Here is a 22,456-nt window from a genome sequence, read left to right as displayed (position 1 = left end):
TATGTTGACAGTTTGCTGTATTTGCTTTATCACATGTCTACCCATCTATCCATCAGTTCACGTATTTTTCATTCATTTCAAATTAAATGGCAGAGTGGCCAGCATTAGTAGACTTCACCCTTAAAGACTTCAGCAAAGATTGCAATGTTTATTTTTCTCTCTGAGGTAAAATTTACATAGAATGAAATACACAAATCTTAAGTGCACCATTCAATGAGTTTTGATATACCCAGGTTTTCACTGTAATTGTTTCAATAAAGATTTGTGTGTGTATTTCTTTTTTAAAAAAATAGTACAAACTTTATTCATAAATAAAACATAAAGATAAAAGCAGGGACATTTCCTGTTTTTAAAAGGGAATGGTGGAAGGCAGTATGCCATCTTATTTAAAATCACAAGTTAGGTTTTTCAGATGGATGACAGTTGAGATTATTAAATCCCATTCCTGCTTCTCAGATTTTCACAAAATAACACATTAAATTCTCAGTGTGTGTGTATTTCTTAATTTATAATGTATAGCTATGAAACTCAGCATCACTGAGCAAATCTAGAATCTGAATCTAGCCTAGCTTCCTCTAAGAGTAATCAATACCTTTTCTTTCCTATTATATTAGTGATCAATTAATACATTATATTACTACACATACACATTATTGTCACCTACTCAATCAAAGCCCCTCCTTGCAAGCACAATACTTTTTTTTTTTAATCTGCTTACTAAGGTATAGTGTTTTAAGTTAAAATTCGCCATTTAAGTGTACACTGTCATCACTTCAAAAAAGTTCTCTCTTGTCCCTTTGCAGCCAATCTCTTCCCTCTATCACCACACCCTGTTCAATACCTTTTATTCCCACTGTACAAAGCAAATTCTTTGTTATCAATCAAGATATAAGCAATAATGAATCTTGTAATGGAAACTATATTTTGGATATAAGCATCTGTGCCATATCCAACTCAAGTTATGAAAACTTACATATGGTGATACATGCTTTAGATTCTCCATATGTAGATTATGGTACAGATACTTTGAAATTTATTAAAGGAAGTAAATTCTGCATATGTATTCTGTCAGCATATAGATGTTATAATCTCTAATGCCATTATGATTATTAAAATAGTCTATGCTTTCAAACAGAAACATCTTCGAGCACAAATTTTTCAAAGTACTTTAATAACATTCTACTGTTAAGTACCCACTCGTGTAAAGCTTTACAACTAAGGAAAATCACTACTGATACATTCAAGATGCCCATTCTCAAATAACATGACAGGTTGGCTGATTAAAAAAAAAAAAAAAAAGGAATGCTAAATCTAGATGCAAAGAATCTTACATTTTAATAGTTATTAATTTACACGTGGTGGGCAGCCTCTAAGATGGGCCCCAGTAACCTGGTCTCCTGGTATTTCCACCCTTGTGTAATCAGTCCCCTTCCCTGGAGTGCAGGCTGGACTTACTGACTCATTTCTAATGAACAGAATAGAGCAGAAGTGGTAAGATGTCACTATGAGATTAGGCTGTAAAGACTGTGTCTTCAGTCTTGGGCACTCTCTCTCACTTTTGCCCCCTCTTTTATGTTTCATGCTGTGAAGTGAGCTGCCAGGCTGTGAACAGCCAGCCCTGTGAAGAGGACCACAGCCAGTGAGGAACTGAAGCCCGGCAACAACCACGTGAGTGAGCTTGGAAGAGGATTCGTCCTGCAGTCGTGCCTTCCTTCCGGTGAGATAGCAGCACTGGACTACAATCTCAGGAGAGATCCTGAGCCAGAGGCACACAGCTAAGCCACGCCCAGATTCCTGACCCAAAGAAACTGTGAGATGACAACTGCTACTTTAAGGTAATTCATTACCCAACAATAGGTAACTAATATACTGTGAGATTTATATTAAATCAGCTGCAATTTGAGCTACAGATAACTAACGTAAGAAAATGTGAAAATGAATTCAATCATTAGTACCCAGGCTTTCTCATTTATCTTTGAGGTAAAGGTTTATTTTTTTAATTAGAATTTTTGTTGAGATAATTGTAGATTCACATGCATTCGTAAGAAATAATACAGAGAGATCCCTTGTATTCTTTGCTCAGTTCCTCCATTGGTAACATTTTACAAAACTATAGTATATTATCATAACCAGAATACTGACATTGATACAATCCACCCATCTTATTCAGATTGCCTCAGTTTTACAGGTACTCAACTGTGTGTACATTTCTTACATTTTAATTTTCTCCCATACTCAAATTATGCCCCTTTGTAATTAAAATCTAGCCATTACATTATTCCTTATAAATGTTCTATCTGATGGTAAAAGTTGTTAAGAGACAAGATTTCAGAATTTATTTCACAGCTCCAAACAAACTGAAAATGGACTCAGTAACAGGAAGCAATAAAGACCACTTATAGGTGATGTAATTGTCAAAGAAAAATTCACTTACCCTGAAAGTTTTCTTGAAAGCAAACTATAAAACAAATGTTACCCTTTCCCCAGAATTAATGTATTCGTATGTGAAATTCAGATGTGAAGTATTAAGTGCGGTTGAAATTTTAACACTGCCTTTTTTCCTCTTAAGAAAGAAGTGAGAAGTTAGTATTGTTTGTGTAACGACGCCTCAAAAATCAATATATCCAAGTTTTAGTTTTATGACTAGGCAGTGTTAAAATTAATACTTAAACATCCACACACAAACAGCCAAGGAAAAAGTCAAGCTGATTACGAACCATGCAAAGCCAAACACTTTTGCATAAAAGATACACCTTAAAGGAAAACAAAGGATACCTACTTTCTGCTGCTAGAAGTCCTAGGAGGAATGCAGCATATGGACAAACAACAAACAGTATGATTTTAGAACAAGCAGGTTATCAAGCCACAGTTTGGCCCACTACATGAGCCACCAGAAGCACGGTCCCCCAGCCGACCCCAAAGTGAGCCCTTATGTTCCATGAGTACAATCACTGGACCTGTTTGGGATTTCAGACATCAAACACTGGGTTCTGATTCTGAATTATTTGATTTGAAATATGAGAAAAGAATATTTCTACTTTGAATTTTTTTTTTTTTTGAGATGGGGTCTCATTCTACCACCCAGGCTGCAGTACAGTGGCACAATCTCAGCTCATTGCAACCTCTGCCTCCTGGGCTCAAGTGATCCTCCTACCTCAGCCCAGCTCCCTCCCCTCCTGGTAGCTAGGACTACAGGCACATGTCATCATGCCCAGCTAATTTTTGTATTTTTAGTAGAGCCGGGGTTTTGCCATGTTGGCCAGGCTGGCCTCGAACCCCTGACCTCAAGTGATCCACCCACCTCCACCTCCCAAAGTATTGGGATTACAGGCCTGAACCACCATGCCCAGCCTCACTTCAAGCAACACACAGTTTATCATAAGATTAAATGAATTCTAGTAAATGCATAATGTATGCATTTCAATAATCAAAATAGAAAATTATCATTTACAGAAAAATTGTTTTACATCATAAACAATATACCTAAACATGTATGACTTTTCATTAGATGACAAGTTTTTAAACTGTTATTTTATATATTCATATTTTCCTAAATGCATAGAGTATTACTCTCTTTATTTTCCTTTCCTTTTTTTTTTTTTTTTTTTTTTGAAATGGAGTCTTGCTCTGTCGCCCAGACTGGAGTGCAGTGGCACAATCTCAGCTCATTGCAACCTCCATGTCCTGGGTTCAAGCAATTCTCTTGCCTCAGGTGGATTACAGGCACGTGGCCACCATGCCTGGCTAATTTTTGTATTTTTAGTAGAGATGGGGGTTTCACCATGTTGGCCAGGCTGGTCTCGAACTCCTGACCTCAAGTAATCCACCCACCTTAGCCTCCCAAAGTACTGGGATTACAGGCGTGAGCCACTGTTTCTGGCCCCTTTTCTTTTTTTTGAGACAGGGTTTTGTTCTGTCATCCAGGCTTGAGTGCAGTGATGTACTCACAGCTTACTGCAGCCTTGACCTCTTGGTCTCAAGTGATTCTCCCGCCTCAGCCTCCCTAGTAGCTGGGACCACAGGTGTGTGCTATCACGCTTGGCTAATATTTTGACTTCTTACAAAGTAGAGGGTCTCCGTATGTTGCCCAGGCTGGTCACAAACTCTTAGACTCAAGCAATCCTCCTGCCTTGGCTTCTGAAACTGTTGGGATTACAGGCATGGGCCATCATGCCTGGTTCTATTTTTTTTTTTTTTTTTTTTTTTTTTGAGACAGAGTCTTGTTCTGTTGTCCAGGCTGGAGTGGCAAAATCATAGCTCACTGCAGCCTCAAACTCCTGGGCTCAAGTGATCCTCCTGCCTCAGCCTCCCAAGGAGGTAGTCCTACCTCCCAAGAAGGTAGGACTACAGGTGTGTGCCACCACACCCGGCTAATTTTGTTGTTATTGTTGTTGGGGGTACAGGGTCTGGCTCTGTCACCTAGGCTGGAATGCAGTGGTGCCATCTCGGCTCACTGCAACCTCCGCCTCCCAGGCTCAAACAATCTTCCCATCTCAGCCTTCTAAGTAGCTGGGACAAACAGGCACATGCCACCACACCTGGTCAATTTTTGTATTTTTGGTAGACATGGGGTTTTGTCATGTTGCCCAGGCTGTTCTGAAACTCCTGAGCTCAAACAATCCACCCACCTTGGCCTCCCAAAGTGCTAGGATTACAGGTGTGAGCCACTGTACATGGCCCAGCTAGCTTTTTTTAATCTTGTAGAGACAGGGTCTGACTATGTTGCCCAGGCTGGTCTTGATACCCACCTCGGCATCCCAAAGTGTTGGGATTACAGGCATGAGTCACCATGCCCAGGTTTTAGCCCCATTTCTAAAGATGAAAATGGTAGTAGAGATCTTGACCTAAAATCTCAAAGAGATTTATCCTAAATATATTATAAGCATGTGATTATATCATATTGTCACAGTATGACAATACAAACCATTACTGGATCCACTTCCCTTAAATAGGGTCCACTGTAATCTGAGTGTGAGGAGGGAAGAGAGAGGTTTCAGCTAACACAAGAAGTTACAGGTGGAGGGAACAAAATGGAATGGAAGAAAAGAGAGACATGAAGCAATAAGCAGAACTGGGGACCACCTATAAACACAACCAGACCCCTGCCTTTCTTGTGGGAAGGGCTCTGGATAATGACCAAGTCAGCACAAGAGAAAAATGGCAAGGCTTTCTCCTCAGAATCTCTTCTCTAAGATTCCCATTTCTGAATGTTTTTGGAAATCACCTTCATTCAAAAGAGGAAGATTCACATCCCAATTGGTAAAGGTCAAAATGAGGAACTGTAAAACTGCTGGAATGGGAAACTTGATCTTGTCATTTTAAAAATGTTTTAAATTTTTATGGGTACCTAGTATATATCTATGGGGTACAGGAGATATTTTGATATGGGCATATAATGCATAATGATTACAGCATGATAAATGGGGTATCCATCACCTCAAGATCTTGTCATTTTGCACAAGGTACAAGCACATACTAATTGGTAAGAAATTCTGTGTGCGTGTATGTGATTGTGTAGGTGCACACACATGTATAAAAAGAGGAGAGGAGAAGCACAAATACTGACAGATGCTCATGGTACCAATAGGGAAGAAGCATTAGTACATTCATTCTTCCTATATTGCTGTGGGACAAAAACCTCAGGCTCTAGGAAGGGCCCAGGGCCTCAGTCCCAGTGGTAATATATGAATATTGATGAAGCTAGCACCAGAGTACAAAAATCAAAGTCAGCACAAAATCAAACATGACAAATATGGAGTGGCTCTAACGAAAGAAAGAAAAAAAGCTGAGGCCAAAGGACACATGATTCAGGAGTTAAGTAAAATAAAAAAATGCATAAATAAAAATTTAGCACACACACACGCACATACACATTTACATATACATATAAAAGGACCCTATGGGCTTTTAATAAATGATCCTTGAGAATATCACACTGGTAAGATGGAAATCTGAGCATTTTATAAAATGGTTTCGGTTTTTAATTTTTTTTATCTCTTTTTTTTTTTTTTTTTTGAGACGGAGTCTCGCTCTGTGGCCCAGGATGGAGTGCAGCCGTGCGATCTTGGCTCACTGCAAGCTCCGCCTCCCAGGTTCACGCCATTCTCCCGCCTCAGCCTCCCGAGTAGCTGGGACTACAGGCGTCCCCCACCACGCCCGGCTAATTTTTTTGTATTTTTAGTAGAGACGGGGTTTCACCGTGTTAGCCAGGATGGTCTTGATCTCCTGACCTCGTGATCTGCCCATCTAAGCCTCCCAAAGTGCTGGGATTACAGGCGTGAGCCACCGCGCCCGGCCTTTTATCTCTTAATTAAGAGGCGAGGTCTCATTTTGTTGTCCAGGTTGGAGAGCAGTGGTGTGATCGCAGCTCACTGCATCCTCAAACTCCTGGGCTCAGGTGATCCTCCTGAGCCGGGTGCCTCAGCCTCCTGAGTAGCTATGACTGCACATGCACACCACTGCACTGGCTTATAAAATGATTTTGTGAACACTGGCAGGTTGTTTCATGGGTACCTATATACAGTTCATCAAAACAAATAACTCTTCTATTTTCTTCCACCTTGGATACTTGTATGCAAGTGTCACAGATTTTTTTTTTTTTTTTTTTTTTTTTGAGACGGAGTCTCGCATTATCACCCACATTGTAGTGCAGTGTCATGATCTCGGATCACAGATCACTGCAACTCCGCCTCCTGGGTTCAAGTGATTCTCCTGCTTCAGCCTCCCAAGTAGCTGGGACTACAGGCGCAGGCCACTATGCCTGGCTAATTTTTTTTTTTTTTTTTTTTTGTATTTTTGCAGAGGCGGGGTTTTGCCCTGTTGGCCAGGCTGGTCTCGAACTCCTGACCTGAGGTGATCTGCCTGCCTTGGCCTCCCAAAGTGCTGGGATTACAAGTGTGAGCCACCATGCCTGGCCATGTTATGGATTTTTATATATGGAGAAGAACTTGGTAACTGTTTCAGGAGATAATTCACATGACAGCTCTACATTGAAAGATTCCATTCAAAGCAGTGCTGCTCCACAGTCTGATCTAATACGACTGACCTGGGGAAAAGCTTATATCAGAAGTTTTTGTTGAGAGAGAAGGTAATCAGAAAGATCCCAAAAGAATGACTAGGATGTCGGATTGGATGGAATGCAATGCTGGGTCAAGGGTGTGGAAAGGGGAGGACGTATTACTGAGGTAAAAAGAAAAAAAAGTGAAATGTTGGTTTTGGAGCCACAGGAGAAAGCAACTTTGGTATTAAAATGAAAAGGAACAAGACATATGTAGACAGGATTTGGTTGCTGACAAACTTCCTTAGAATCCGTTGGAGGATTTAACTAAATGCACAGAAAAAGTTTATTCACAATAGGAAAGAATGGATGTAAATACCAAATGACTCACACAGGTGAATAAGTGAATTATCCAGTTACCTGAGGAGGTAGGGTCTTCGGAGAAATCTGGCAACTCTTCAGGGGGATCCCCATAGAATGAGTTGAATTTGTGACTTGACACAGCGGCTAGTACTGCACCCTAAAGCAAAGAGATGAAAAAATTGATTATTAAATACACAAATATAAATAAGTTATTTAACAAATTATCTATCTTAAGGATTATCCATTAAGTCAAATATATAGGAGATGATGGCTAGAAGAGAGGTAGCTTTTAAATTATTTCAGATTCCTTTAAATAAATTACATATGCATATACCGGAATAACACTAATTGGGAATTGGAAAAGTATATGAAATCACATCTTGAATTCAAACATGCAACACAGAATGGAATATTCTGCAGTTATTATAAATTGATGTTGTAGAAAGGTATTTAGTGGAATGAAAAGATGTCTGTGATTAATTACATGAAGAAGGTTTAAAATCAATGTATATTATAATCTCATTTTTGGGTAAAAAAGTTAATATGGATATAAAAGACTGCATATACACCAGAATGTTAATAGCATTAATTATCTCTGGGTGGTAGGATTATGAGTCATTTTTCTTTTTAAAATCTTTTTTCCCTCTTTTAGTTTTAACAATGAAAATGTGTTACTTTTGTGTAGTAATTATCCATCAGGCCACACAACAGAATCAACTACATATGACTCTTTTAAGCTATATGCATAGCCTCCCCTCATTCCTAGTTGGAAATCACTGCCATTTGAGTGCATGACATCCCTTAGGACTGTTGAGTGGAAAAATGTTGGGAGTTACTGCTTCAGTAAATCATATTTATTATTATTTTTTATTTAAACAGCTTTAAGGGTACAAGTGGTTTTTGGTTACATGGATAAACGGTACAGTAGTCAAGTGTGGGCTTTTAGTGAATCTGTCTTCTGAGTAGTGTACGGTGTACCCAACAGGTGATTTTCTATCCCTTGCCCCTCGAGTCTCTAGTGTCCATTATACTACTCTGCATGCCTCTATGTACCCACAGCTTACTTCCCACTTACAAGGGAGAACATGTGGTATTTGGGAGTAAATCATTTAACCTCTCTAGGCTTTCTTATCTGTAAAGTAAGAATATGAAAACGGGCCGGGCGCAGTGGCTCATGCCTGTAATCCCAGCACTTTGGGAGGCCAAGGCGGGCAGATCGCCTGAGGTCAGGAGTTTGAGATCAGCCTGACCAACATGGAGAAACCCTGTCTCTACTAAAAATACAAAAAGTTAGCCAGGCGTGGTGGCGCATGCCTGTAATCCCAGCTACTCGGGAGGCTGAGGCAGGAGAATCGCTTGAACCTGGGAGGCAAAAGTTGCGGTGAGCCGAGATCGTGCCATTGTACTCCAGCCTGGGCAACAAAAGCGAAACTCCGTCTCAAAAAAAAAAAAAAAGAATATTAAAACGGACTTATCTTACAGGATTGGCAAAAGTCATAATGTATTCATGAAAGTGCTTTGCGAATTGTAAAGCATTTTGTAAGTGTATATCATTACTAACTCTGCTAATAAAGAACTAGAACGTGAGCACAGCCTTTTGCTGGTCTATCTAGAATCACTCATTTAGTTAGTTTATCAAATCACCTAAGTAGTCTAAGTTTACATTTTAAATATTAACTCTTGAATTTTTCTGGAAAGATAAAACTTGTGTGTGTTTAGGTATCTGCTAATATGAGAACATTATTACTATTTTTTTGAGACAGTGTCTCGCTCTGTTGCCCAGGCTGGAGTGCAGTGGCATAATCTTGGCTCTCTGCAGTCTCAACCTCTCACGCTCAAGCGATCCTCCCATCTCAGTCTCCCAAGTAGCTGGGACTACAGGCCTGTGCCATCATGCCTGGCTAACTTTTGTATTTTTTTGTAGAGATGGGGTTTCACCATGTTGCCCAGGCTGGTCTTGAACTCCTGCTCTCAAGCGATCCACCCGCCTCGGCCTCCCAAAGTGCTGGGATTACAGGCGTGAGCCACTGTGCCTGGCCAGAAAACATTAATAAAATATATTTCCACAAAGTTTACTTACTGTAGAAAGGGAAGAGCAAAAAGAGAGAGGTGATACTGATGTTAACATTCCAGGTAACTTTTGAGATTTCCAAAAGTCTAAAGTTACGCATGAAAGGTTCTTATGCAGAATTATAGCTGCCATGTTGAAAAAACAGTAGTGAATGTTGAGTTCTTCTTTCTCTAGAAACTTATTTCACTTTACGTATTATACATGTTTCCTAAAAGCTGGGGGGGAATGGAATTTTTATATATCAAATCGTGTTTCCCACACACTGAAATTAGGCTTTTAGAGATGCTTTATTTTTATTTTCAATGAAGTACAACTGTATTTCTTAAGATGTTAGTTATATGCTTCAAGGCCTGTTCTTGCTACTGCTATAGTCAAAGATCTATAATAAATACCTATACTACTAGGAAAACACTATTTAAAAGAGCCCTGAGATGTAAATGCTTTTGAAACAATAGTAGTATGTTTTAAAAGTATCTATCTTATGACTAGCAGTTTTGTTTATGTAGTTTTTTTTTTTTTTTTTTTTTTAAATAATAGAAACTGAGTCTCACTATATTGCCCAGGCTGGTCTCAAACTCTGGTGCTCAAGCACTCTTCCGGCCTCAGCCTCCCAAAGTGCTGGGATTACAGGTGTAAGCCATGGTGCCTTACCTAATATTTAGTTGTCTGAACCCAGTGACTATAGGTGGTTTAAATATTCAATGTAAGCCATTGTGTAAAACAGCAACATCGTTCTGAAATAGGTCATGGATTCATAGAATTTTATTAGAGTTTGAGAATCAACCTTAGAGATTATTGATTTTAAGAGACTCATTTTGCAGATGAGAAAACTGAGGTCCAGAGAGGCTTAGCAACCTGTTAAGGTCTCTGTCAATTTAGAGACACAATGAAGAGTAGACATAATTGACATCCAATGACTACTCTCCCCAGTTCAAGGATTTCTACTATACTAGGGGTCAGCAATTTTTTTTCTGTAAATAACCAGACAGTAAGTATTTTAGGCTCTAAAGGTCATATGGTCTCTTTTGCAACTACTCAATTCCTGCATTGTAGTGTGAAAGCAGCCATAGACAATATGCAAATTAATGTACTTTGCTGTGTTCTAATAAAACTTTATATAAAAGAATAGGCAATGGGTTGGATTTGACTCCCAGGTCATAGTTTGCCAACCCCTGTATTACATTATTGCTACTGATAAGCAATAATGAATACAGGGGTTGGCAATAATGTAATATTGCTCATCGACAGCAATAATGTAATACAACAATAAAAAAATCAGATTTTATACAAGTAGTTCTTCAAACTTTCTGGTTTATTAAACCCTTGACAAAGAAGTTTTCTACCTGCTTTAATTTAGAAGGTATAATTTAGTATCTTTTAAGGGTGAAACATAATACTTTTGAGTTAATTAGACTATTGACAATCTGTTAAGATAAATAATATTAAGGTACTTTTCTATCAAGCAAATTAACCTAGAAAGGAGAAGGCAGATTATAAATTCAGAGAAAAAGAGCACCACAAGTTTTTAATTTGTAGTTAAGAACCAGAAAGAATTCTTAATCATAATTATAGTTTTCTTGAAATGTCAATATGTCAAACATCAAAACGGAATGCTTCTGGCTAGATGATTCTGTGTGGCATTTAAGGAAGTGGAAAACAAGAAAATGGTTAGGTCAGATTTCTGCTAAGTTAAACTACTGAATGCACTTAATGGGGGAAAAAAGATTGAGGAACACAAGAGCTGAACAAAGATGTATTGCTGACCTGAAGACAAAAGCCAAAAACTGAATACTCCCTTTTTGGTATTTCCTGAGCTCAGAAACATGCATCATGAAGTTTGATAGGCACAATGGCAGAAGGGTACATTTTTAAACACTAAATACAAAACACACAAGCATTGGATATAAAATAATTGGTTTTGTACCCAAATAGCAAGGTAATACACAGTCATGACAGGAGGGTACATTTTAAAACATCTAAATACAAAATATACAAGTATCAGATACAGAATAATTGGCTTTGTACCTAAATAACAAGGTAATATATAGTCATATTCCTGAGTGAACAGGGAAATATACTGAGGGGGGAAAGTGTATCACCAGAACATACCAAGAGGAATGTGACAAAAAATTTGAAAGATAATCATCCTATTAGAATTCAGACGACTGAACTCAAAAGCCTTAAAAAGGGTGGAGAATTTGGAGAGGTTGAGGCTGAACAGAGACGAGCAAAAGTCAAGAAAATCATTTCAAGGTAGAGATGTTAAAGAATTTGGGTTGATTATACTTAAGAATTAGGTCCTAGATGATAATTAGGTGACATGATTAATTAAATCAGAACTTTTGATATGTCTCCATATAGTCACAACCAAAGTTATCATTCAGTTTAGTCTGCATAGTCTATACATATATAATACTCAAACATAACCTAAACATAGGTTATTGGTATAACCTGGAATTTCATAATATTCAGTCAGGATGTATGACTAAAAGAGGCTGCAGTATTTTCTCTAGAGAAAATGAAAAATGACACTTGTAAGTGTACTAGATATGGCTATATTTAAGAGTAATTGCACAGAATAGATATCTTAGAAATTCTTTTGGGTCTATGTAAAAGTATTTTATAAAGATGGTCTTAAATGTACATAATTTTCAAAATCTATTGCCCAACAGGAAGTAATAAATTCTACATTTCAGAATCATAAACTGGTTGGTGGCTCATACTTGTAATCCCAGCATTTTGGGAGGCCAAGGTGGGAGGACTGCTTCAGTCCAGGAGTTTGAGACCAGCCTGGGCAACAGAGTGAGACCCTGTCTCAATTAAAAAAGAAAAAACAACATATATCTATATATGTATTTCTTTTCTTTTCTTTTTTTTTTTTAAGATGGAATTTCGTTCTTGTTGCCCAGGCTGGAGTGCAATGGTGCAAACTTGGCTCACCACAACCTCCAACTCCCAGGTTCAAGCAATTTTCCTGTCTCAGCCTCCCGAGTAGCTGGGATTACAAACATGTGCCACCATGCCCGGCTAATTTTGTATTTTTTTCAATAGAGATGGCGTTTCTCCATGTTGGTCAGGCTGGTCTCAAACTCCCAACCTCAGGTGATCCGCCCGCCTCAACCTCCCAAAGTGCTGGGATTACAGACGTGACCTACCGCGCCCGGCCTATATATGTATTTCTTAAAAAAAAAAAAAAAATCACAAATTAACTGATTTGTAAAATCAATATATAAGATCAAAATCACTTCACTTATTATTTTTGGAATTGTTCATACCAGAATATTTGTGGAACTGTTCATACCAGAATAACAGTTTTCAGTTTTTAGAATTAAGGTCCCCACCCCGCTAATTTTTGAGACAGAGTCTTACTCTGTCACTTAGGCTGGAGTACAGTGGTGGGATCACAGCTCACTGCAGCCTTGACCTCCCAGGCTCAAGTGATCCTCCCATCTCAGCCTTCCAAGTAGCTGGGACCACAGGTGTGTGCAACTACACCCAGTTAATTTTTTATGTTTTGTAGAGCCGGGGGTCTCCTTATGTTGCTCAGGCTCAAAGATTATCTTTTGGATACCAGATTTAATGCTCTGATTAGCAGAAGCCCACAACGATTGCTATCTCAATTTACTGCCTTTGTACAAACCCTTACTACAGAGAGGACTGTATGTAAATGCTGGGTTTCATTAAGGCACAAAGGTCTTTGATAAATCTTTAAGTTAGTTTTTGTTGAATTAACAGAAAGAAGATTGCCAAAAAGTATCTATTATAGCTTCCTGGTTGACCTGTCAAAAAGTGCTGCTTAGTGTATAAGTATTACTCTGCAGGTACCAAGACTCCATAGCAATACCGTACAATAGAACTATCTGCGATGAAGGAAATTTTCTAAACCTGTGCTGCCTAATACAGTAGCCATCAGCCACACGAGGTATTGAGCATTTGAAAGGTGGCTAGCGCAACGGAGCAACTAAATTTTACATTTTATTTAATATTAATTTATTAACATTGAAATGTAAATAGTTACATATGGCTATTTACTACTGTACTGGATAGTACAGCTCTATACAGTACTAGAAAATGGCACTCCTAAACAAACCTTTTATAGTTATGCGTAGTTCAGGAGCACAAGAGACCAATCAGTAAGTCAGAGAATACTTTTGCAATTTGCAAAATTAATAAAGGCCAGGCACGGTGGCTTATGTTTGTAATCCCAGCACTTTGGGAGGTACTGAGGCGGGCGGATCACTTGAGGTCAGGAGTACAAAACCAGCCTGGCCAATATGGTGAAATCCCATCTCTACTAAAAATACAAAAATTAGCTGGATGTGGTGGTGCCTGTAGTCCCAGCTACTTGGGAGGCTGAGGCAGGATAATCGCTTGAACCTGGTAGGCGGAGGCTACAGTGAGCCGAGATTACACCACTGCACTCCAGCCTGGCTGACGGAGTGAGACTCTGTCTCAAAAAAAAAAAACAAAAACACAAAAACAAAAAAAACCAAACAATAATAATAAAGAAAAACTGTAGAAAGTTATTAGAAACCCTTGCTTTCTGTATATATAGGAAATAAATGATTTTATCCTCTTAACTGGATCACGTGGACTCAACTCACCATTTCTTAAATGGACTGCAATAAACTTACCCTAACACAGAATATTGCTTCTATTTGTATAGAATTTCTTCAGCCTACTTTACTGTGGGGAATTTGCTTTCTAGGGGTAGAAATAATTGAAGAAGCAATGGGGATGACTTCAGAATACATTCCCTCGTGTGTCTTCTCTGAATAGACATCCTCAGATACCCACAGTTACCACTTTCCTTAGTACCTCCTTCAGTAGATGACAGCCAGGGTTAGAGTACAGGTGTGCCTCCTTAAGAGCCCCGACCACAGAGCACAAATTTTCCACAGAGCCTGGAGATCATGCAGTCTGTCTCATGTATCCTAATATTCAGTTTGAGAAAATATGATACTCATATTCAGTTCTGTGCTCAGAACTATGTAGTTTATTAAAGAAAGTATTGTTATCTAGAGGATTCTTTTTTTTTTTTAACTGAAGTATTACAATTCCAGAGCTTAGTATGAATTAGGAGGAAAAAACTCGACACATGAAACGTGTGGTAACCAAAATGGGGAAAATACATTTTTCCATCATCATTCCATCATGACTAGGTTACCAAGGTAATTTTCTTCTTCTTTTTTTTTTTTTTTTGAGACAAGGTCTCACTTTGTCACCCAGGCTGGAGTGCAGTGGTGCGATCCTGGCTCACTGCAACCTCCACCTCCCAGGCTCAAGCGATCCTCTTGCCTCAGGCCCCCAAGTAGCTGGGATTACAGGCATGCATGGCCACCACACCTGCTTAATTTCTGTATATTTTGTAGAGATGGGGTTTCACCATGTTGCCCAGGCTGGTCTTGAACTCCTGAGCTCAAGCGATTTGCCCGCGTTGGCCTCCAAAAGTACTAGGATTACAGGTGTGAGCCACTGTGCCTGGCCACAAAAGTAATTTTCTACTGCTTTCTGTGAACTCCCTTTTAATCATTTCCAAGGGAGTCATTACAAATTCAACTGTCACCCACCATTGAGAAGGTTAAGAATAGTGTCTGGGTAGGATGAGCACCTAGTTGTGTGAAAATAAAGTGTGTGGTGAACTCTGAAAGCCAAAGAAGTTGCAATCTCTGTTCTAGAAGTCCACTGAAGAGGCAGAATGAGAATTAGTTCCTTGAGGATGGTAGGTGTAACATGTTTTAACAAGGTGGCTGAACTACTCAAAAGAATACAGCCTTATCAGAAGCCAAACATGTTCACTAATGACCCTGCTGATGTTCCTAGTTCTAGGTTGTTTGGTGGGTCTTAAAACTTTAAATAGCCCTGCAAAGGGATGTGGTAAATCCACATGATCCCTCTGTTTTGACAGCTTGGCCCTGTCCAAACGAATCTTAGTCACCACTTTGGCTATTTTAGGCCCAAGTCTGATTCTGTGGCCCTGGGAGAAGTACGGCATGTGTTTCTTGTGATGGGGCAAGCCCAAGCCCTCTGGTGAAATGTCTGTATTTGGGCAATGAAAGGTTCAACCCCATACAGTGTAATGTCACATGAGGCCAAAGCAGCATTAGGTTTAGAAGGACTTACAGAAGAGTTGACAAAAAAGTATAATAATAGTTCCTTTGGGGAGGAAACTAACTTCAAAAACAGTTGACCAAATTTCACCATGGAAAATAAGAGTTTTTTATTTGTAGGTTACACAGGTTTAGGTGGATATCAAGGCAAAAAGAATAAAAGTTTTGGGAAACTTCCTTGGGTACCACCTCAATAATGGCTTATCATTAATAATTATTTTGGCCAACCACTGTTAAAGCAAATAGAGAAGAGTCAGTTTAAACCCTTGACTGCAAAATCAGTGAGGAGAAAAGTTAAAATGGGAATAATCAACACCAACAATGATATGTTAATATTTCCCTTGTTCTATAGGAGCACGGTTGAATAGACCCTTCTGTAATGATGGAAATGTCCTACATTTGTGCTGTCTAATATAGTAGCCACTAGCCAAATGTGGTTATTGAGCACTTGAAATGTGCTAGTGTGACTGGGAAACTGACCTTTCATTTAATTTTAATTAATTTAAATAGCTGCATGTGGCTAGTGGGGACCATGTTAAAAGTTTCAGGTCTATAGGATAATACTGTGGCCTAATAGTTTCCTCAAAATTCATATAAATGTTTTTATAACTCTAGAGTTATACATAATAATTCACTAACTTCAGGGGTTGAAAAATAAATTCATAGTATTATTAGAATTTATGGCATATCTGAAAATACTTAAGAAGAAAAGTTTTATAGTTGGCAGGAGTCATGTGACTAAGGAAGACTACTATCCAATCAACCACTTAGAGAACAGTTAACATTTTTCAGTACCAAAAGTAAGTCAAACATAAATTAATTTTAAGAAGTTAAGATAATCAATTTTTCTTTGTTACTCTGGAGGGTTGGCTCTCTCATAGCATTTTCTCTCAGTGCTGAAAAGAGTCCATTATTTGATGTTTGGTCCTTTTCAGAACCTTTTAAAGTCAAATGGACTCCCCATATGGGGTGATTACCAGTTTTCTTCTTTCTTTTTTTTTTTGTGAGGTGGAGGATAGGGAGAGTGGTAAGAGGGAGAAAGACACCTGGGAAGAATAAAGAAGGTGAGAAAAGTGATCTGAGCTGTAAATATTTTCTAGTAGATCAAGGTAGTGTAAGATTTTATTTACTGCTTTCTGATAGTTGTTCAATCTTAGTTCCAATTCTTTTTTTTTTTTTTTTTTGAGATGAAGTCTCACTCTTGTTGCCCAGGTTGGAGTGCAATGGCACTATCTCAGCTCACTGCAACCTCCACCTCCCAAGTTCAAGCTATTCTCCTGCCTCAGCCTCCCGAGTAGCTGGGATTAATTACAGATGCCCGCCACCACGCCCGGCTAATTTTTGTATTTTTAGTAGAGATGGGGTTTCACCATGTTAGCCAGGCTGGTCTCGAACTCCTGACCTCAGGCAATCCACCCACCTTGGCCTCCCAAAGTTCTGGGATTACAGGCATGAGCCACCGCACCCGGCCCCTAGTTCCAATTCTAATTCAAAGTTATTTCCATTGAACTAAACATACATTTGTCAAAATATTTAAGTTTGAAAAAACATGGTCTAGATTTATATTCAATAATAATGGATAATAATATAACTATATCTCTGCTATAAATTTAAGACAAATCTAAAATACAACGAATCTTCTATTATAATTTATTGTTTAGACTCATACTGACATACTACCTTAAATAATTTAAAAAGCCAAAATCTTATTGAAGTGGTGGTAATTTTTGGAAATGAGAATTTAGCTATAATAAAAACAATGGCCAGGATTAGTACATATTTATGGGCACCAAAACAGAATAAAAACATGATCATTAACTATATCTGCTTGGCTTTGCTGATTTGTTCAATTTACCTTTAGTTTCCTCCTTGCATTGAATTTCCTCAGTTGCTCTACTGTTTCTGGAAGATGAATCTTGTAGGCATAACGATCCCGCTCCTATGTAAGACGAAAGATAATGAACATATATAACTGTTTACAAAAGTGCAAAAGCTTAATCTAAAACAAATAATAAAGCTAAAATTCTTAAATAGAAAACTCAGATTGAATTTTAGATTGGAGATTTTATTCCATGATACTGGTAAGCAATCTGAAATGAGGGACATTAAAGTTAAACTGATAGTAATAAAATAATATTTCATTTTCTGCAATAAAGGGCTGAAATAATAGGTCACATAAATTTCATACATATGGCTAAAATAACAAATCGTAATTATTATAAAGGCATTGTTACTTTTTTTTTTTGAGACAGGGTTTTACTCTGTCGCCCAGGCTGGAGTGCAATAGCACAATCATACCTCACTGCAACCTTGAACCCCTGGGCTCAAAGTGATCCTCCCACCTCAGCCTCCTGAGTAGCTGGGATATAAGTGCACCATGCCTGGCTAATCTTTTTTTTTTTTTTTTTTTTTTTTTTAATAGAGAAGGAGTATTGCTATGTTGCCCAGGTTGGTCTCAAACTCCTGAGCTCAAGTGATCCTTCCGCCTCGGCCTCCCAGAATGCTGGGATTTACAGGTGTGAGCCACTGTGCCTGGCCTCAAGTTACCTTTGATGTATTTGCCAGGTAAAACAAGCATTTGAAAAATCAATTCCACAACTGATTCAGCATTCTACATTGTCATGGACTATAACAATTACAGACTCTTCTAATTAGGACACACTTATTTTGTTTTTTTGTTTGTTTGTTTGTTTTTTGAGACAGGGTCTTCCTCTGTTGCCCAGGCTGCAGTGTAGTGGTCTAATCATAGCTCACTGCAAGCCAGGTGTGGTGGCTCACACCTGTAATCCCAGTACTTTGGGAGGCTGAGGCAGGAAGACTGTTGGAGCCTGGGAGGTTGAGGCTGTGGTGAGCTAGGATCTCACCACTATACTGCAGCTTAGGTGACAGCATAAGACCCTGTTTCAAAAATAAATGAATCCCCCATTATTTATTTATATATTTTTAGAGACAGGGTCTCATTCTGTCACCCAGGCTGGAGTGCAGTGAGAGATCCTGGCTCACCACTGCCTCAATCTCCCTGGCTCAGGCAATCCTCCCACCTCAGCCTCCCGAGTAGCTGGGACTACAGGCAAGTGCCACCATGCCTGGCTAAGTTTTGTATATTTTGTAGAGATGGGGTTTTGCCATGTTGCCCAGGCTGGTCTTGAACTCCTGGACTCACGTGGGTTCCTCCCACCTTGGCCTCCCAGAGTGCTGGGATTACAGATGTGAGTCACTGTGACTGGCCCCTCATGTATATTTTAAATCTCTTCTTACTCTTCTCCTCACTTTGGTCCTACTCTAATTTGCCAATGTATCTTGAGGATTCATATGCTATAAGTACTTATTAATTTCACAAATATTTCAAGAGCTGATTATATGCCAAGCATTGTCCTATGCATTTGGCATACACAAGGAAATCCAACAAAGATTCCAGCCCTCATGGTAGATCATATTCTAGTGCAAGAAGGTGAGAAAACACAAAAAAGGTAAATTATAGAGTATGTCAAAAGTACTATGGAATAAGGCAAAAAAGTAAAGCAGGTAGGAGGGATTGGGTACATTGAAATTTAAAATAGGGTGGTTGGCTGGGTGTGGTGGCTCATGTCTATAATCCCAGCACTTTGAGGGGCTGAGATGGGAGGATCACTTGAGGCCAAGATTTCAAGATCTAGCAAGAACCTGTCTCTATGAAAAAATTAAAAAATTAGCCAGGTGTGGCGGCATGCACCTGTCATCTCAGCTACTTGGGAGGCTGAGGATTGCTTCAACCCATGAGGTCAGGGCTGCAGTGAGCCATGACTGCAACTGCACTCCAGCCTGGGCAACAGAGCATGACCTCATTTCTAAAAAACAAAAACAAATTGGGTGGTCAGAGTAGGCCCAATTGAGAAAGTGACATTTAGAAGAGGTGAGGGAGTGGTCTAGGCAGAGAAAATAATCAATGCAAAGGCCCAAGGGAGGGAGTATGTCTGGAATTTTCAAGAAGTAGCCAGGAGACTAATGTATGTGAAGTGATGTGAAGGGGTCAAGGAGAATAGTGGATCAGATCAGAGAGATGACGAGGCTGGGGTAGGCCATGCGGGCCTTTGGCTTTTATTCTGAGTAGGAGAGGAAGCCAGTGGAGGGTCTTGAGCTAGAGTGACATGATCTGACTTTATTTTTATAGATTCTGGGGTTACACATGCAGGTTTGCTACATGGTTATATTGCATAATGGTGAGGTTTGGGCTTCTAGTGTACCCATCACTCAAATAGTGAACACTGTATTCAATAGGTAATTTTTCTTTTTTTCCCTCACTTTTATTCAACATAGTACAAGATGTCCAAGCCAGAGCAATTAGAGAACTAATAGGTAAGTTTTCAACCCTCAACTTTTATTTTATTTTATTTTTTTAGGTGGAGTCCGGCTCTGTCGCCAGGCTGGAATGCAGTGGCGCAGTCTTGGCTCACTGCAACCTCCGCTTCCCAGGTTCAAGTGAATCTCCTGCCTCAGCCTCCCAAGTAGCTGGGACTACAGGGGCACACCACCACATCCAGCTAACTTTTGTATTTTTAGTAGAGACGAGGTTTCACCATGTTGGGCAGGATGGTCTTGATCTCTTGGCCTCCTGATCTGCCCGCCTTGGACTCCCAAAGTGCTGGGATTACAGGCGTGAGCCACCACGCCCGGCCTTCAACCTTCAACTTTAAAGAAACATTAGTGGCTGTGCCAAGAATAGATTGGAAGGAGATGAGGGTTTTAAAAAAAAAAAAATAATAAGGCAGGAAGACCAGTCAGGAGGCTTTTGCAGTAATCCAGGTGAAAGATGATGGTGGATGAAACCAGTTGGAAATAATAAAAAGGGTGAAAGAGAGATAGACTCTGAATATATATTTTTTGTTTTCTCCAAAAAGCTTTACTGAGGTATAATTACATACAATAAGCTGCAAATGTTTAAAATGTACAATTTGATAAGTTTTGACATACATTTACAACCATAAAACCATTACCGTGATCAAGATAATGAACACATCCATCATGCTCAAAAGTATCTTCATGCCCTTCTGTAGCCCCCATCCCCATCCCCAGTCAGCCACTGATCTACTTTCTGTCACTTAGTTTGCATTTTCTAGACTTTTATATAAATTGAATAATATAGTATGTGCTTATTATTGTCCAGCTTCTTTCATATAGCATAATGATTTTGAATCTATCCATGTTGTTGCATGTATCAATAGTTCATTCCTTTTTAATGCTGAGTGGTATTCCATTGTATGCATGTACCATAATTTATCCTTTCACTTGCTGATGGACCCTGAGTTGTTTCCATTTTTTGGCTATTACACATAAAGTTGCTATGAACATTAATGTCTTTGTATGAAGACATGTTTCATTTTTCTTAGGTAAATACTAAGGAGTAGAATGGCTGGGCTATATGGTAGGAGTATGTTTAACTTTTAAGAAACTGCCAAACTGTTTTCCAAAGTGGTTATACCATTTCACATTCCTACTAACAGTGTATGAGTTTCCATTGTTCTATATCTTTGTCAACACTTGGTATGGTCAGTCTTTTTTATTTTAGCCACTCCAATACATGTGTACAGGTATCTCATTGTGGCACTAATTTGAGTTTCCCTAATGACTAATGATGAACATCTTTGCCTGTGCTTATCTGCCATCTATATATGTTCTATGTTGAAGTATCTGTTCAAATCTTTTCTCATTTTGAATTGGGTTGTTTGTATGTTTTCTCATTATTGAGTTCTGAGGATTCTTTACATATTGCAAATATGTTTAAGTTTACTACATATCTGACTGTGAACTCTATTTTTAGCAAACACCTTTTCTGCTCACCATTCACTAAGGTGATGTGGAAAGACAGGTAAGGACAGAGTCAAAATGTATTTTTTTAAATAAAATTATGCTTCAATTATGATATCAATTATTTTCTAAGCTAGTAAAATCACAAGATTAAAAAAAAAGTCTGTTAAGGTGTCTCTTGTCCTTTTTTTTTTTTTTTTTTTTTTGAGACAGAGACTCACTCTTGTTGCCCAGGCTGGAGTGCAGTGGCATGATCTTGGCTCACTGCAACCTCTGTGTTCTTGGTTCAAGCTATTCTCATGCCTCAGCCTCCCAAGTAGCTGGGATTACAGGCATGTGCTACCACACCCAGCTAATTTTTGTATTTTTAGTAGAGATGGAATTTTACCATGTTGGCCAGGCTGTTGTTTCTGAATTAAATAGTACCTCCTGACACTAATAATAATAACATAATATGAATTCAGAAAAAATTCAATAGTAATGTGCCTTGCACTTTAATGAAGTACATGATTCATAGTCCCTTGTGCATATAAGATTTGGAAAATACATGTAATTGGTGTGTTCATTTCCCAAAATTCAAATTGATTAGCCTGATATAAATATCCTTTTCACTTTTTTATTTTTTTTTAATGACAATATACTTTACAGTCTATATATTAAGGCTACAGAGGGTGTGAGAAGAGCTCAACCATCTGTGAGGAAAATATACTCTTAGATGCTCTACTTTGTTGGAATAAACATTCACACCAAGTATCATTAATTCAGAGAGATAAAGGTGTTAAATAGATATCATTTAACAGTCATAAGACATTAACATATTCCTTGGTCTAATACTCAAATTCTTTTTTGATGTGAAATAAGTGAACAGAACCTTCTTTGGTGGTTTTATCAAGGAAATAATTCCTGTTTTATTTAATTAAAAAACTTTACTTTTTTTTTTTTTGAGACAGAGTGTCGCTCTTTCACCCAGGCTGGAGTGCAGTGGCACAATCTCGGCTCACTGCAAACTCCACCTCCTGGGTTCACGCCATTCTCCTACCTCAGCTTCTCAAGTAGCTGGGACTACAGGCACCCACCACCATGCCCTGCTAATTTTTTTTGTATTTTTAGTAGAGATGGGGGTTTCACCAT

The 22,456-nt window shown here is 38.7% G+C and overlaps 1 protein-coding gene and 1 long non-coding RNA gene across 13 annotated transcripts in view; one reads left to right on the top strand and one right to left on the bottom strand.

The window, feature by feature from the left end:
- Positions 1-22,456, bottom strand: part of CASK (calcium/calmodulin dependent serine protein kinase) — a 401,324-nt gene that overhangs the window by 102,749 nt on the left and 276,119 nt on the right. For 7 of the 11 annotated variants that reach the window (XM_037992948.2, XM_037992954.2, XM_037992955.2 and 4 more), the window contains exons 9-11: positions 17,397-17,480; positions 7,418-7,517; positions 2,780-2,797 (exon numbers count right to left, since the gene is read on the bottom strand). In XM_037992948.2, the coding sequence (XP_037848876.1) occupies positions 2,780-2,797; positions 7,418-7,517; positions 17,397-17,480 (202 nt within the window). The remainder of the gene's footprint in view (positions 1-2,779; positions 2,798-7,417; positions 7,518-17,396; positions 17,481-22,456) is intronic. The other 4 variants (XM_037992951.2, XM_037992953.2, XM_037992958.2 and 1 more) reach the window with 1 other exon arrangement.
- Positions 1,364-22,456, top strand: part of LOC119622038 (uncharacterized) — a 40,349-nt gene continuing 19,256 nt past the window's right edge. For both annotated transcript variants that reach the window (XR_012092042.1, XR_012092041.1), the window contains exon 1: positions 1,364-1,835. This is a non-coding gene — a long non-coding RNA (uncharacterized lncRNA). The remainder of the gene's footprint in view (positions 1,836-22,456) is intronic.

The sequence above is a fragment of the Chlorocebus sabaeus genome, chromosome X (assembly GCF_047675955.1).
Source record: "Chlorocebus sabaeus isolate Y175 chromosome X, mChlSab1.0.hap1, whole genome shotgun sequence".
Lineage (NCBI taxonomy): Eukaryota > Metazoa > Chordata > Mammalia > Primates > Cercopithecidae > Chlorocebus > Chlorocebus sabaeus.
The sequence above is the reverse complement of the archived record's forward strand: the minus strand, read 5'-3'. Positions and strand labels throughout refer to the sequence as shown.